The sequence below is a fragment of the Poecilia reticulata genome, linkage group LG21, assembly GCF_000633615.1.
Source record: "Poecilia reticulata strain Guanapo linkage group LG21, Guppy_female_1.0+MT, whole genome shotgun sequence".
NCBI lineage: Eukaryota > Metazoa > Chordata > Actinopteri > Cyprinodontiformes > Poeciliidae > Poecilia > Poecilia reticulata.
The window spans coordinates 16,530,564-16,548,227 of NC_024351.1; the positions used below are offsets into that span (position 1 = coordinate 16,530,564).

General features: G+C 40.6%; 1 protein-coding gene across 4 annotated transcripts in view; it reads left to right on the forward strand.

The window, feature by feature from the left end:
• Positions 1-1,067: 1,067 nt before the first annotated feature.
• LOC103457902 (E3 ubiquitin-protein ligase pellino homolog 2) overlaps positions 1,068-17,664 on the forward strand; it is a 36,000-nt gene continuing 19,403 nt past the window's right edge. The window contains exons 1-8 of one of the 4 annotated variants that reach the window (XR_001776110.1): positions 1,068-1,468; positions 5,899-6,028; positions 6,336-6,437; positions 6,894-7,091; positions 7,164-7,349; positions 7,428-7,633; positions 15,726-15,772; positions 15,862-16,015. Coding sequence is in view for 3 of the 4 variants with exons in the window: in XM_008398374.2 (XP_008396596.1) it covers positions 1,389-1,468; positions 5,899-6,028; positions 6,336-6,437; positions 6,894-7,091; positions 7,164-7,349; positions 7,428-7,633; positions 8,482-8,866 (1,287 nt within the window). In the remaining variant the exon portion in view is untranslated. Of the gene's footprint in view, positions 1,469-5,898; positions 6,058-6,335; positions 6,438-6,893; positions 7,092-7,163; positions 7,350-7,427; positions 7,634-8,481; positions 9,771-15,725; positions 15,773-15,861; positions 16,184-17,664 lie in introns of those variants that run through there. The other 3 variants (XM_017302291.1, XM_008398374.2, XM_008398375.1) reach the window with 3 other exon arrangements.

The window sequence follows — 17,664 nt, forward strand, 5'->3', positions numbered from 1 at the left end:
AGTTTCTAAAACTCATTGACTGAAATGTCAACTTGCACGAATATGCTAAATGTAAAAATGGAATTTTTGCATAAATGTCAGTTGTTGCACCCAGTAAATGAAAAATAGTGAATACATGCATAGTTAAATCAATAAGCCTCAATATAAATGATTAAAACCAAATACTTCTCATCTTAAATGTTTAATGAGAAAATACAAAAATGCACATTAATAATAAAGAATAATGAATTTGCTTGTAATTACTTACACAATATTAAAATAATAAAACATGACAGCAACCAGAAACGGAAAACACAATCATTTTTAAATCAATTGCAGTAGCCAATCAAACGTTAAGAAATACTTAAGCGAAAAACACCAAAACGTAGTCCCAAGTAGCTTACCAATTATTCATAGCAACAAGAATCAACTAATTTAATAGACTGGCCTGTTTATTTCGCCTCTACACTGCCCTCATGTGGTTACAACGCAATAGTTTACTACACTTTGTGACAGAGCACGAGTGAAGTGAGTAAGTGTGAAAAGGAGAGGAAGAAATGACAGAGATTCAAAGCCTCAAGCTGGCTTATGTTTGTGTTTCAGCTCCCATATGAAATACAGCGAAGAGGTTCTTTCTGGAGCCCGCTAATGTTCACCCACATCTCGCCTCTGCCCGCAAAGAGACTCATTACGTCAGACTTTATAATGAACTACAACAGTACTAACGCTTTATGGTCGGATATTAAATTAGAAGACGTATATCATCAGCTTAGAAACTGCAGAATCCATCAATACGCCTTGGGACACAAGTACTTCCTGTAAATTTCCAAACGCCTCATTTTATTCCATCAGTGGGAGCCAGAGTCTCTCGATGGAAGAAACCATTTGGACTCAGGAAGGTGGCTTTCGCTTTTCAGCTCACTCACTTTTTAAAATACCAGCAGGTCTATCTTTAATTCGTACGAACTAATAGCATTTAAATACGTTGTAAGAAATACGGAATTAATATAAGCGGATAGAACGATGGTTTATAAAATATTTAAAGCCCACTGTGAATTCCTACCCTCCTGAAAAAGTTGGTACGTCTTACACCCTGCCGTTAGCCGTTGTTGTACCCTATGCTACTGAACAGGTTTACCGCGATACAAACTAGCTTTCCCACTGGCCTTAACCGCCAGAAAAGATGCTTCTTCACAGGATTAAAACGATAAAACAAACACCAGGACGTCTGGGAAAACTTTACCCAACTGTGCCCAAACTTTGATAAGACTACCAACCAAATATAGTTTAGAGTGTGATAGCTTTGTTTTATTATCTCCTCACTATTTTTTTTTTTGCCACTGGTCGAGGTTTTCTGCTTCTTTCTTTTCTTTTCTTATTTTTCCTTTTCATTGGAGGAGTCCAGTCTGATGAATTCGCCGAAAAAAGACGGAGACGATGATGTGCCCGTTAAAGACCCGGTGAAATACGGAGAGCTGGTCATTTTAGGGTAAGTCCTTCTGTAACGTAACGATTGAGGGGGAAAAAACGCTCCAGCGGCAAATCATATTAAATGCGTGGGAGCCCCCATTAACACAGTAATCCGTGATGCGACGTGTTAAATCCGGTTTTACTCACAGTATGTCGCTCTTAACATTGTTTTTCGACACCAGCTGTATTGTAGTAACATAGTTAGGCTCATTTATTACACATGCCCGTCGGTTCTGCCAACAGTCTGACAGCTTAACAGTGATATAAAGTAGGTTTAGCGAATAAACCGAGCAGCATTTATAAATAATATCCCAGCACTTAATATAACAATGCAGATTTCAGTGGAAATGATGCAAAATCTGCAGTTGCTGTACTACATTAGAAGGCTACTACGGTGATAGCCGCTTATTCATCAATGGTTGTAGTGGGGGTGAGCAGGCTGAAAATCCCAATGATGTCATCCACTGCTGGATCCGTGACTGCCTAAAAGTAGGTCTGAGGATCAAACCATTGTCAGACATATGCGTGCACCTCACTTTACATACATATATATATATGGGTCTGATTATTAAGAATTGATAGAAAATCGTCTCAGTCTGATTCATGCCAGGGATGAAGGCGGAGGAGGTGAAGTAGGAGGATGAAGAGGAAGAGGAGGAGAAAAGCCCCTTTGCATCACTAGCGCACACATGCATGCAGTGGGCAGGATGTGCTGATGACAGCCACCGGCTTCCACAGCAGCTCCAGCCCCTACAGCTGCACGCTGTGCGGAGGTCTGCAGGGACCATAAATGCCACAACACACAAACACATATGTACACACACATATGTACACACACAGATGCACCATCTTAACCAAACACTGCTAATGCAGGCTTCCTGTGTCTGCCAAAGATAAGTGACCTAATGGCCTATCGCTTCCTTCCTTCGGATGAACATAGAGAGGAGGCTGTGGTTGCTCTCATCAGCATACCGATTAGTTGCCCCCGCCACCTTGTTATCTGTCTGTTTGAACAGAGCTCCCCTTTACATCCTTAAGATCAGGACGAGTAACAAGTGAGAGCCTTTCTCAGTTCGAGCGTGGCTATCTGCATCCCGTAATATAAAACCAGAGGGGGACAAATCAGGCTTTTGCTGACTGATACAGATTTTTAGCGGCCGTTAAGGTTCGACCTGTAAATTCTCGATTACTGTTCAAGAAGTCGCAGGGTAATTCTTTTTACTGAAATACCTACAATGATTAACAAGCACCAGTGGTGAGTTTGCTCTGTGCTGAATGCAGCTCTGTTGGTCAGTTGCTGGCTTAAAAATGGTGTTTCTCTTATCTACAAAAGACAATTTAAGCTTTCAGGAAATGTTTCTAGTCACCAAAAACATTACATCTCCACCAAGCCCTCTTATGAAGTAGTACTGTTTTAAAACTAACAACATAGTTAATGTTATATATAATGATATATTTTTGGTTTTAAAAAATGTGAATACAATGAAACAGTTTTTTTTTCTCAAATTATGCTACTGTGAGCATTTGAAATTGCTCAATTTCAGATCCTGTTATCTTTAATTCAGTGATTATAATCTGTTAATGCCAGGAAAGAAAACATTTGTAGAAGAATATAATAGAAGAGCCGGGTTCCCCCCAGAAAACCTGCTAATGCCGATGGTAGGGGTCGCTAGGCTGGTCATCTCACCGTGTTTTTGAGTTTAAAAATGGTCAAAATGGACAGAAAATTTGAAAATGTCTCCAAGTAATAATTATGTGTTATTGGAAGAAATTACTAACATCAACTACAAAGTGTTTAAAAAAGCCAAACATAAAAAAAAAAAAAAAAGCTAACATAAATAAATGAACAATTCTTTGCCTGGTGGTGGTACAACTATAGCCTGGAGGCCTGCCAGGCTGATAATACACTGAGGGAAACTCTGAAAAGTATAGAAGATTTTATTGCCCCGCGAAAAAGAAATTCAGGTGTAAAAAAATTTCTTAAAGCGTTAAAAACAATTTACTATACAATATTACAACAGAAAATATTGTGCGGTTATTATAGGTAATAATGTTTTTACTAAATCGATCCTAGAATATGTTTTTGGTAGGACTTGTTAGAGACCATTGGTCACACAGCAGCCCCTTTAAAAGTCAGATGAAATATGTTTAAATAGGCCTTTCTTTCTTCTGCTTCCTGTCTGATATCATTACTCCCAGGCCTGTTTTGTGCATGTGTGCTTTTACATGGATAAGGTCAGCCGCTGACGCTCACATGCCCTCTGCAGTTGATGTCTGCCTCACTGCGGTCCATGTGCTCTGTGTAGCCTCGTCCTGCCTGCCAACACTCGTTGTCTTTACTGGTCTCCGTACGATGCGCAACGTCCAGCAGAGTTCGCCCACACTCGTCAGCATTTCAAACGTCTGCCTCCGCGCGCGTTCCCGTCCACAACCCCGTGGTGCCTTCCGACCCGGTCCCCTCGCTCCTGGCCCTCCAGCGTTCTGCTGAGTATCAAACTTTGACTCTGCGGTGGCTTGCCCTTAACAAAAATAAACCCCGTGTTGAGGGGCAGAAGGAGTGAATATTTCATACGGTGTTTGCACATGCGTGTTGCGTGGTCCACAGTTGCACCGTGAGGATCTGGATCTCCCTGTCTGGTTGTTGTTTACGATTTATGCTTCTGGTTCTGATTTTTTCAAATTAGATTCTGGCTGCTTTTATGCCGTTTCTGTCTTATGTACCCCATTTTCTCTTGTCCATTTTCTCTAGATATTTTCTCTTACAATCTCTGATGTACACATCTGCATCTTGTTACTCAGGCCCCATAGAACTTTGTCCTTATGTGTCCTGTTTTGTCCTGACTCAGAGTAGTTTGATCTGACTGGGCCGGACACGAACACCTCAGGTTAACTTTGAGTCATGCTCCTTGATTTAAACAATGCTGCACTACTGGTGACTTGTTCAAAATGTCGTCTTGGTAAATTCACTTTGATTGGTCTGGTTAAAATTAATTCAATTTGTAAAAGAGAAATAAGATAAATAAGAAAGTTTTGCTTTATTACACTGATCTGAGGAAATGTGTTTCTGTTTAGGTGGAGTTGTTTTTAATTCGTTGCCATACGATGAAATTATACTTCCACTAGAGCTTTAACTGCTTCAGCGCTCATTGCTTCCTTACAGTACAAAAAAAACCTCCTTATTTGAGCTTTTTCATATTTTGCAAAAACAAAAACAACCCAAAACAACTTCTATATATTGTTTTGGAATTTTATCTGATAAACCATCCCAAAAACAGTGGATAGATATTCAGTAAAAAAAGAAAGTGACACTTGAATTTCCAAATTTATTACACATACAAGCACATAGTTTGGTATCCATTTGTATTTGACCCCCTGATTCAACATTTTGCTTTTTATCTTCTAGTTGTAATTTGCCAGTTTATGCATCAAAAGGCTGAAATTGTTTTCACATTATTCCTTAAAGTTAGATAGAAGGTAAACCATCTGTGTACAGCGATTTCAAAACATTTCCACAGACTGCAAGTTTTTTTTTTTTTCTTTAACTAGGTCATTCTAACACACAGGAATATGCTCTGACCTAAACCATTTCATTAAAACTCTAGTTGTAGGGTTAGTGTTGTTTTCCACATAGACAGTGAGCCTCTTTGCCAGTCTCAAGTCCCTCGTAAACTCTGCTTTTTGTTGGTCTATCCAATGAAATACTGAAAATTGCAAAGAGCGTGAATACTTTCCCAAGGCTGGTATCTGTGGGCCGATATGGGTAGTTGATGACTCTTTTGACAGTCTTCTGGTGTGCTGGGTTCCCCCCACCTCAAGTGGTTTCGATAATGACCACATTCTGCTGATTAGCGAAAGTAGCATAGCGCCTTCTGTGTGAACCCAAACCGTGAAAACGATGTTTTACGCAGCTTAAAAAACTGCGAAAGCCGCTTTAGATTCGTCTGTACCAGCGCTCCAACAAAGTTTAACATCACACCAGGCTGGTTTATATTCAGACAAATGTACTTTTATTCTGAAATATAACTTCAATACAGAGAATATAGTAAACATTTTTTTAGACAGTTGATCAGTCAGGCAAAAGTAACGGAGTTAAAGTTTCAGTTTAAAGCACATCTTGATTATTGTATTGGTTTCAGACGGCTGTTCCAGCTGAACGACTCATTGCAACAGCTAGCTGTTTGTCTCATTTAATTAATTTCAAGGGAATAAAAAAAATATACACCACCAAAGATCTGTGTGACTACTCAAAGTTGGCAGCATCACATAGAAAGATGCAGTAAAACAAGAAGAAAACTTGTTTCAGTTACAAATATGTTTGAATCTACGCTGTAACAGATCAGTGAACTGGCCAGGCTGTATGTTTGGCCTCTCTTGTGTCCTTTAACACTGCAGATCGTCTAAAAGAACAGCGATTTATTGCAGTGTTCTGATTTCCCTGTCCTTCTCCAGGTACAATGGCTCTCTGCCGAGCGGAGACCGCGGGCGCAGAAAGAGCCGCTTCGCTCTTTACCGGAGGGCCAAGGCCAACGGCGTCAAACCCAGCGCCGTGCACATCCTCAACACGCCACAGGACAGCAAGGTATGCGTGTGTGCACGCTAAAACGGCTTGTAAGTTTCCTGCCTTTGATCGTCTGTTGACCTTTGTTTGCCTGTCAGAGGCAGGATGTGAACTTGTGAAGAACGGCGTTTTTGTGCCCGGTCCTTTATGTCTTCCTACTTGGGTTTCTTGGGAACTTACATGATAAAAGATTTACCATTATTTGGCCAAATTACAGTAGATATATATATATTTTTTTTACCAAATTGAAACTGTTAATTTTGTTTTCAGTGGTAAAAGTAAAAGTTTTAGCGTACTTATGCTGCTTGTTGCTGCTTCCGTGTTGCAGGCGGTCCACAGCAGAGGGCAGCACAGCATTTCTTTCACACTGTCCCGTAACCAGACTGTGGTGGTGGAGTATTGCCATGACAACAGCACAGACATGTTCCAGGTAAAACAGACAAAATAATATTTTAAGACAAGGTTGTGTTTCTTTTTGAAAACATCCTGTACCTGATGCCTACCGCAAACGCTGTTATGCAACGTCACCGATGCAACACGAAACTAGGCAGATTATTTCAGTTCAAAGTTGTGATGATTAAATGTTAAAAATAATTTTCAAAGAAAATCTATTTTTGTCTTAGGCAGATTTTTTTTTTTTGCCTTATTTCCTGTAAATGATTAAATGGATTGCCATTTCCTTTTTAAGAATTAAAAACATAAACAATCATGGTTCAGATTCTCAGTAAACTTCAGAGACCTAGGCAGAAACTACAAAAGATTATTTATTAACCGATTCGGCAGTCATGTCACCCACTTTTAACAGAGACATCAACAGTAATAAATTGTAGGTCTGGTTTATTTTAACACTATAATGAAACAGCAGCGAATTTTGTTTCTCCTGCAGATCGGACGGTCCACAGAAAGTCCCATTGACTTTGTGGTGACCGATACCTCCGGAGGGGGGACAGAAGGAGAAGACCCCTCCATCGCTCCCAGCACCATCTCCCGATTTGCATGTAGAGTGGTGTGCGAGCGCAACCCGCCCTACACCGCACGCATTTACGCGGCAGGCTTTGACTCGTCTAAAAATATCTTTTTAGGGGTGAGTGTGATAACAGTACGGCACAGAGGCGCTTTCTGTTCGGAAATGCTGAAGCGGCGCTCTCATCACTAGGAGAAAGCAACCAAGTGGAAAAATCCTGACGGCCACATGGACGGCCTCACCACCAACGGGGTGTTGGTGATGCATCCAGAAGGTTTCCCCCAGGAGCCCAAGCAGGGTCTGTGGAGGGAGATTTCTGTGTGCGGAGACGTCTATGCCCTCAGAGAAACCCGCTCTGGGCCCAGTCGGGGCAAACTGGTGAGTCACCTCAGCGACGGTTTTGCTCCGTAGATCTGGTTTGGGTTGAACTGTAGGCATATCCCTGTCTGTATGTAGGCAGAAGGGGAGAGCAGCGCACTGCGGGACGGCTCGCTGGTGGATCTTTGCGGCGCCACTCTGCTGTGGCGCACCGGGGAGGGCCTGATGCGCGCTCCCACCCTGCGTCACCTGGAGGCCCTTCGTCAAGAACTGAACGCGTCCCGACCTCAGTGTCCTGTGGGCCTCAGCACGCTGGCCTTCCCAAGCTTACCACGCAGCCACAGGTGAGACTACTGTCACTTGATTTAGTGTTAAGAACTTTTATCAGGAGTTTATTATTGGATTTCCTGTTTGCAAAAGGTGACAGTATAAATTATTAACAGGGTGTCTGTGCATCCTTAAAAAGTCTTAAATGTATGTATCTGAAATCAAGGTTTTAAAATGTTTTAAATTCATTTTTTTTCCCATTTGGCCTTAAATATATTAATCACAGGTCTTAAATTTTGTTGTGTCAGCACTATTTAATCTCACAAATACTATGTAGTTTGCAGACTTTAGCCTGACTTTTTCTGTCAGGCTAAAGTCTGAGTGACTCGAGGTGGCAGAGGCCACAGGTAACTAGCAGCTAATACACCTTTGTTAGCTAGCTTGCTTTTTGCATTTATCATGGGCAAGAGCAAGTTTTCACAAAATAAATATAAATATATATGCATATTGTACTTTTACTATGATAAGGTAAGGTAAGACTATTTAATCTCGCATATGTTATGTAGTTGTTGTTTTTTTCTCACGTGACTTTTCTATTTGGCAAAAGTTTGAGTCGCACCCAGACATATTCAGTGAGTTGGGTGGTTTGAGGCGGTTGCGGCTACAGGTAGCTTGATGCGTTTATCATGGGTACAAGCAAAATTTTTGCAAAATAATATGCATTATATATATGTATTTAGTGCATTTATAGTGATACAGGTCTTAATTTTCATTCATAATAGTCATATAAGGTCTTTAAAAGTCTTAAATTTGAGTTGATGAAACCTAAAGAGACCCTGATTAACACCAATACTTGCCAGTACTGCATTGTTACAAACATACAAGGAATTGCGTGACATTACGTCGAGTTGATTTGTTGCCACAGCCTTGAAGAGCGTCAGCCCTGGGTCTACCTCACCTGCGGCCACGTCCACGGACGCCACGACTGGGGCCAGAGGTCTCAGAGGGTGGAGGACCCCGGGGAGGGTGAGGGCTCCACCAAGCGCCGAGAATGCCCCCTGTGCAGAAGCGTGGGCCCCTACGTGCCGCTGTGGCTGGGCTCTGAGCCTGCCGTGTACGTGGACGCCGGTGCTCCCACTCACGCCTTCGTACCATGCGGCCACGTCTGCTCGGAGAGGGCAGCCAAATACTGGGCCGAGACCCCTCTGCCCCACGGAACACACGCATTCAGGCCTGTCTGCCCCTTCTGCTCCGCCGCCCTCGGTACCCCCGGCTGGATACGGCTCATCTTCCAGGGCCCCATCGACTAGCCGCGCCCTCAGTAACCACCATCCCAACCGCAGGAAGCTACTTGAGCCTCATTCTCGTGGCAAACGTCAATGAGCGATGAATCAATTCAGTGTCGAGCACGGCTGTCAGGGCAGCACGTGCATTCTGAGTTTTCGACCGCGCTCTCCAACGTTGTGTTACAGAATGCAGCTCAATCCGTCCCCTTGTTTATCCTTCAGAGCTTCAAGATCAGGAGGACCTGACAGACTAATCCGTGCTAACAGGTAGATAGTGATTTGTGTAATCTAACAAAAACAGAGTGAGCTAATTTTCGTTACGTAGAACGTAAAGAGAATCTCTGGTGATGCTGCTTGACCTTTTAAAAACTCATCACTATAAGATGACTCAGCCCCGTACTGTAACTACACACTGTCAGGTTCAAACATCCTTTTTAATTCTCTTCAGAGTGTGAAATCTTAAGTAGCTTTTTTGCACATGCAAAACGAATGGCCTTGACCGTCACTTTTCCAGCATTAATTGCAGCTGTGTTCATTCAGTCCACTAGCAGAAGTTGCCACATTCTGAAGACCCTTTTAATTGAAATGGTCTCAGCTTCACTGTGACCGTAACTTTTACTGCCTTCAGTTACTTTCGTCATCTTCCCCAGTTTTTCATGTCAGCGCCTGAAACAAGGAAGGCTTACCCCCTTCACTAAACTAAAACATGAACGTTCCAACTGATCCATTTAATTGTGCACGTCATTCTCCTTTGTCTTCACCAATACTTTTAGTGTTAAATCTATGCACAGATACTCCTGTAAACGAAACCCCTTGGTGACCTCTTAAGCGGCAGAGTGAGCATTACGTATGGCGCCTTTCAAAAGTATTCACACGCGTTAAACTTTTTCACATTGTCATTTAAAAAAATAAAAAATAGGATTTTATGTGACAGACCAGCACAAAGTAAAGAATAATTGGGGAGTGGAAGAAAAATTATGAATGGTTCTGGCTAATTAAGTTATTTTTTACAAACCAGAATTTGAAAAGTGTGGTGTGCTTTTGTATTTACTCCGGTAACCCCATATCTAACGTCCAGTCCCACCAAGTGCCTCCAGAAGTCATCTAATCGGTAAGAAGAGTTTAGATGAGAGAGTGTGTCGACTGCATATTTGTGTACACCACAAATCTGGCCTTTGTGGAAGAATGTTGAAAAGAAACGTTGGTTTGTGTTAATGTCAGAGTTGATGGAAGATGGTTGGAGCTAAAAACAGGTCAATTGTGGCGCAAAAAATAAATATCAGGCGCAGTAGGGCAACTACCTTCAACATGCAGTTAGAGAGCCATTGGAATGGTTTAGTTCAGAGAATATGCATGTGTCTAAATGTCAATTTAGGCCTCAATCTTTTGCAGTACTTAAAAATATATGATCAGAAAACCTTCCAGTTTTAAGAAGTTGAATGTGGAAAATGTAAGTGTAAAAGGGATCCAGCTTTAAGTGGAGCAAATGGTGGTTCTTCAAAGTATTCACACACAGAGGGGTTAAATACAAATTCATACCACTTTTTTTTTTTTAAGAAGTTTGGGGAAAAAAACTACTTTGTGTAAAACCCCAATGAAGTGCAACGAAGCTCACGGTTGTAACCAGTTGTGAAAAAGTTGAAAGTGTATTAATACATTTGCGAGAAGCCGTACCGTAACCTCAATTATGAAGCAGAATGAGGATAAACAAAGGCAGGGAATTAAAACTGGGTTCACCTCACTTCACAACTCTCCAAAGCAATAATAGCACTTGCATAGATAAGCTACGTGTTTTTTCTACGTCTAGCCAGGCGTTCGATCAGCTGTTCCTGGAAGCTCGAGGGGGGAGGGAAAGGGTTTTCCAGGTTCAGAGGTCAACCAGAGGTGGGATCAGTTCACCAGATTCTGCGAAGCGTCCTCGCCATCTTAAAGGAAGTCAACGGATTCTGAACTGCTTCGGTTCTGAACGCACCTCGGGTCGCTGTACTTCTTCTAACAGGGTCCGTGTTGGTGTGACGGATGGTTCGTCTTGTATGACCTCAAAAATAACAAAAACTTTTGTTTCAAAGGGGGAAAAAAAACAACTATTTTGTTAAGAAAAGGGGGAGGGCTTTATTTTGGGGGAAGCGGGACGAATTCTTTTAGATGTTCAATGTTCAAAACAAACACAAAAAAAATCTAATAACTATTTTTCTACTCGCAGTGGGTCTAGTTAATTATTCCTCTATGGTGTGAGCAAGTTGTGCCCAGCTGTAACTGTGCGGTAGATTAGGAGAGCCCGTGAATGAGAAGACATTACCAACACTGTGTCCACTTCCACACTGCTACCATGAAACATTGCCCAGACAATGAATGTAGCCAAATACTCGGGCTATGTTTAGCCTTCGCTGGTGCTCATACTGAATGGTCTATATTGTGATACTATTTTTGTAACTGAATATTATGGTGTAGCTTGGTGAACTAGCTTGAAAAGATGTGGTGGCTTCAATACATAGCCGCAAGTGTGGAAGACAGTTATACACGCTCACATGGGAAGCCGCGTCCAGCTCGCATGCGCTGGACAGTATTTACGCTACATGGACACTTATTCAGAAACTTTGCACGGTGGTTTGCGAATTCGTCACTCACGCTGAGCGAGTATGTCACAATTAAGATTGTCTTCCGAGTCCTTAAGTTAAACCGCTTTTTTTTCTTTTTTCATTTTCAAAGTTTTGTGCTGTTGTTTCGAGGGAAAAATAAAGAAAACGAGTCTTAAAAAAACAGGGATGCACGGAAATGAAAATTTGGGCCAGTAACGATATCCAATTAATATCGCTGTTACCAATATTTACAGATATTATTTATTATTTTATTACCCTGTCGACACCTTCAACAAAATGACCACACTTTCAGTTAAAATACCCACAATCCTGCACTGCATCACTATGAATGTCACATGACCAACTTTCTCCTCTCCTCTTACCAAAACAAACGCAACAAGATGGGGAAAAAAATCCTCCCAGTTTTATTTATCGCACCAATATGTTATAAAATTACTAATATCAGCAAGTATCGATGTTAGTGCCAATATATCGTGCATCCCTAAAAAAATAATGTACGTAATACTTGATATAACTTTATAAATGACACCTCTTGTACTGCTATGCTAACATTTTCCAATAATTCTTCTGCAGGATGTTGACTGACTTGGCACATGTTTACATCCATCCGTTAAAAGAACGCGTCCTGAAATACTTCAAAACGTACTGTTTTTCGAATGTGATGCGGGTTTTTTGTTTTGTTTTTTGATTTTTTTAAATTTCTTTTTTACCCATTTGAAGCCTGAATGCCGGATTTATTGTGTGGTGGATAAGTGATGTTGTGGTGACAATAACAGTAGCTCAGGATTAGCGATCTCAAAGTCACAGCTGGCAGGGCAACCCTAGTGAAACATGGAGAGAGCAGAAAATTAGTGAAAATATTCAGCTGTTTTGAGGTGAAGAAGGCTTGATGACCAGTGGTGTCCAGCTCATGATGCATAAATCAAACGAGGCATCAAGCTTTGTGCAGCCTCTGATTCATACCACGTTTGTTAAAACACTTAAAAGAAAATGGAAAACAATTGAACCAAAAATGTTACCTTTTTTTTTTCTTTATATTTCTGGAGAAAGATTTACAAAAATCAAACCACTTGGATTATTTCACTAAAATATTGCGTGTTTAGTTTAAATATAAGCAGGTAGAAATTAAAAATCGTGTGAGTCCTTTCAACTTGAACATTTTAGCTTGTGCGGCAAAAAGTCTGGACACCCCCAATCCAAGTTGATTTTGTGCTGCAGTGCCAGCTGAAATTCATATTATATTGATAAAAACTCCTTTCACACTGGTCGTGATCGCCAAAGACGAGCCTTTCAACAGCACCATACTCAGTTATTGGCATCTCTGGTAAAACCACGTGCAAATCCATTGTGTGGTTGCTTTGTTTTTCCCTGTTTCGAAGAGCGGCTTACAGAAACGTGCCTCTGTGTCGCAACCAGTTTATACCCCAGAGAATCATAAATTACTAATTAAAATGTTCCTGATCAACTTATAAAGTCTAAATGACAAAACTGCTTCAGTTTACAGGAATCCTTAGGAATTCAATAATTGTGTCACCAAAATAAATAAATCTATATATATATATATATATGTATATTTTTTGTAAAACGAATGGTTTCATTCTTTTTGAAGCTATCCAAAAGTCAGAACTTTGGTGGGTTTATTTTCAGGCTCTCTACGCATCTACTTCAATAAGTATGGCCAATAGGTATGAACGGGCAAATATCAGCTGACTGTTATGAATCGTGTCAACCTCAGTGAATTGTGCTCTAGATCTCCGCCTGTAGTTGGCATGTTGATGGATGAACTGTTGCAGCACCCTCATTTTGCTTCTTTCTTTTTTTTTTGCTCCTTTTTCTCTTCTGTAATATTTGCTTACATTTAGTCGTCGTTGATTTATTGTTCGTGTGTTGTTTTCTTTATTTCGTTTAGGCATTAATTTGTTCAGTACCACCTGTGATATCATAAGCTCTTCACAAATGTAGTTTTTTTTTAGTTTTTTTTTTACATATGTGTTCATTGACCCTTATTCCAGATGGCGAAACCTCAAACTCCCCAACTTCTAAGCTCTCCTTAATGTAGGTGAGTAGTTGACGTGTCTAATACAGCGAAAAACCTCACAAATAACAATGCATTCCTTTGACTATATCTTATGTACAGCTATTTTGTATTATTTTATATCATGTTCTTCTGTAATTGTCCGGTGCACAGACAATCGCTATACACATGTCAATAAACCAGATTAAAAAGAAAACAGTTTTTTTCTTTCTTCTTATTTTTCACTTCATGAGGTAGACGTGTTTCCAGCAGAGGGCGCCCTCTGCCAGCGCTGAGGTTTAGGCAGGCACGTCTGCGAGGGTTGCTTTGGGTTGCATCACCGCTTTAAAACACTCATCTGCTTTAATGAGCAGTTTTGGCAGTCAAATACGGTACATCGGCATGGAAATATGATAAGAAGCTGAAAATTACAGAACGCCAGATTCTCAAAAAGCTATTGAAGAGACGGCAAAGAATCCAAGAAGTGAAAGACTCGCTGCGAGTCGTTTCTTTCAGAAGTTTGTTCAGAAATTACGTGACTTTTTGAAGCCCGAGGAGGAGTCTTTTCTTTCAGAGAGGAGTGCGTCATGGCATCTCAGTGATGCATTTAAAGTATTTTAGAGCCATCTCAAGCTATGTGTAGGAGAAACTATCTTAATTTTAAATTTTTTTTAACTACGCGAAGCTGCTGTGTCGATGGGATTTACTGCTAAGATCTGGACCAAGCATGATATTTTCCCCGAGACATTGCCTTCTACTAGAACATAAAAAGACAGAAATTGTTTTAATTTTTATAAGGAAGGGACTTTGGTCAAAACCTGAAGAAGAAGAATTATACGCCTGCTTGCCAAGCATTTTTTGTAAAAATCGACAAAACTATTTTTATATGTAGTAGCAATCAATAGAAATAAATCTCATGATCAGTTTTTATATTTTTCTTACCTTTTCAGCTTTTTTTCTGGTTTATATACTTGTATTGTAAAGCTTGAGTCATATTTCAGGAAAGTCAAAAACATTTGCCAACAAGAAAACCCAAATGCAACTCGAATGCTTCAGAAATCATGTAGTAAGTGGTCAAAAGTTGTTCATCAGTACCAATGTTTAAGCTGACCAGTTTTGTGCACTTTGTGATGTCATTGACCTAAAGTCACCCAAGGTATAATTGTGTCTTTTCTTTTTTAAGTATGTATTTTTGGGAAGCCCTGTAATGGGAGATGATACTTCATTACTCATCTGCGTTTTTATCGTCAGAAAACATTTGTTGCAGAAAAAAATACATTAAATGACCAGGTACTACTAATCGTTTTGTAAATAAATATGTAAAAAATGTTAACATCACATCAAACTAAAATGTTCTGGTAATGTCTTACTGAGTCTGAATAGTGTGGATTAAATCAATCCTGAACCTTTTTGATTCTCTAATTTTTAAGACCCAGCAGATCTCCTCGGATGAAAGAAGTCATACAACCAATCAAAACAAAAGTCACAACTTTCCAATTCTAATAATCAAATGTTTCTGGTACAAAAAGCCCAAACTATTGTGTGGCCTTCGGGTTTGAACAACTTCATATTTATTTTAATAAGACAATTAATGATCAAATATAAACTTCTTGAAAGATTTACATATTATTTATTGAGCGACATCAATAATAGTATTTAAATCCTTATTTGGAAGCTCTTATCAGTTGTTTTCTGTTTACATTATCTTAAAGTGCACAACCCATGTGACGGCCATTACACACTGCTTATTTTAATTCCAGGCCCCCTTACAGTCACACTAGGAAATATGTTGTAGCTTTTATGTATCGTGTTGCGCGTTTGGTGGAGGTACTGTGCATAACAGCTGACGTCTCAGTGGATGGATTCTTCGGTTTTGATCCAGTTAATTATTCTGAATCCCTCACTGGGAGCAACGGAAACTAGAAGGTTTCTGTTACGGGGACTGTTGTGTGTCTTATGTGTGTTAATCAAAGACCCTAAAATCTGAACCCTCAGCGGACTCTACTCTGTTACAGAGGTAGCAAGGGAGGGCGTTTCTGCAATTGTTTCATCTATCCCCCCATTACCTCCATACACTGAGAAACTTTAATTAAGCTGGGGCCGGAGACGATTAATTAACTTTAAGACTTTCATGTCCTTTTTTCCCCTCTTTTTTTGCTTCTACATATTTTACTGAGCCACTGGAAGAAATTAGCTGCGTAATTTCCAAATCCAATTAATGCCAATATTAATGCATCGCAATCTGCTTTCCTGTGTTCTCTTGTCTTAGGGAGCTATTCTCTTTTGTGGCTCCACTGTTAGAGGATACCAGACCAAGTAAGCTGAGTCGGATGTATTAAACAAGGGTTAGGTTGTAATAAGTTTGATTATTTTAAGGAGTTTATTATGCTGTGTTATCCTGTTAGGGTGATGATGATGTTGTGGCTCCGAAGTGGTAATCCAGACGGTCTCGTAGCTCGACAAATGGAGCTTCCCCCTGTGGATTCTGTCATCCCACATCATCATTTTAGTTGGACAGACCCAGCATGGATGTAGGTGGATGAGATTATTACAGACAAGGTAATCTGTTTAGCACCTGTCACACACGGCTCATCCGCTGTCATGGAGATACCTGTTCACTGAGACAGTTGTGGGAACCTAAACCTGACCCATCATCTGTCTGTTTGCTTTATTACTTTAACATCTTAGACTTTATATATGGAAATGTATGTAAGGGCTTTAGGATTCCAACAACGTACAATTGTACCTCCATTTGCAGGTACAATTGGAGGTACGAGCTCCAATTAGCAATTTCTCTGAGCATTTTTTTCAAGTTTTACTTTGTTAAAAGATAACAAACATACACAATACATGAATGTGCAGTGGGGAAAATAAGTATTTGATAGACCACCAATTTCTTAAGTTTCAGCACTAAGTTTTATTCTAGCCACACCTTAACTATGAGACAGAAACTAAAAAAGTCATCCTAAAAATTTACATTGTATGAATTTTAAATCATACAATGTTGGACCGGAGAGTTGGGTCGGACTCTTCGGTCCAGGACTCAACTGGTTCGAATCTTACCTGAAGAAAACGGATTTCTTTGTCTCAATATGTAACTTCTCATTGAAGTGGACCTCTCTTACTCAAGCCATGCTCCCACTTGCTCAGGTTATAACAGGAAACAAGATTAGCTACCATAACTACGCAGATGATGCGCAGCTCTATATTATGATGTCACCAGGTGACTCAGAACCCATCCAATCAGTGAACAGATAAATGTGTGGATGTGCCAAAACTTTCTCCAGCTGAACAGAAACAAAACTGAAGTTATTATTTTTGGACCTAAAGAGGAACAATCTTGAGTCAATGCACAGCTTCTGTTATTACAACTGAAACCTAGCGATCAGGCCCGAAACCAGGGAGTAGAGATGGACTCTGACCTGAACCTTCAGAGCCACATAAAGACATTTACAAAGACGGCCTTCTACCACCTGAAGAACATCTCCATGATGTGTCAGCGCGATCTAGAGAAACTCATCCATGCGTTTATCTTTAGCTGCATTGGTTACTGCAACAGCGTCTTCACAGGACAGCGTCTTCACAGGTCTGACTAACAAATCAATCAAACAGCTGCAGCTGATCCAGAACGCTGCGGCTCGTGTTCTGACTAAAACCAGGAAGATAGAGCACATAACACCAGTTTTAAAGTCCCTACACTGGCTCCCTGCAGCTCAGAAAATAGACTTTAAAATATTGTTGTTGCTTTATAAGTCACTGAACGTCTTAGCACCACAATGCATTAAATATCTGTTGTTAGAACCTTCCAGACCTCATAGGTCTTCTGGTTCTGGTTCTGCTCTGCATCCCCAGAACCATCTAGAGTGAGACTTGACATTGGAGAATGGGCTTTAGAAAGCTTGCACAAGTACGGGACATGGCCAGTTTGATTGGTGATCTATGAATGACCTGAGGCAGCTTAGACAAGGGCCTGGTCTTTGCAGGTTCATTACAGAATTGTTTTACAAACGAGATAAGCGGTTCTCATCTGGCCACCCCCCATGAAAACTTTCTGCAGGCGCCTAAGTAAATTCAGGCCAAAGTGAGCCTCTGTTCTCACATCTTTCCCCCTCTTCCCCGACGCCTCTCTCACTGCGTGACCGACAACTGCCTCGAGGTGCTGTTGCTGTAATTCTCTGTAAATGACAGCTAATGAAGATGGTACATCC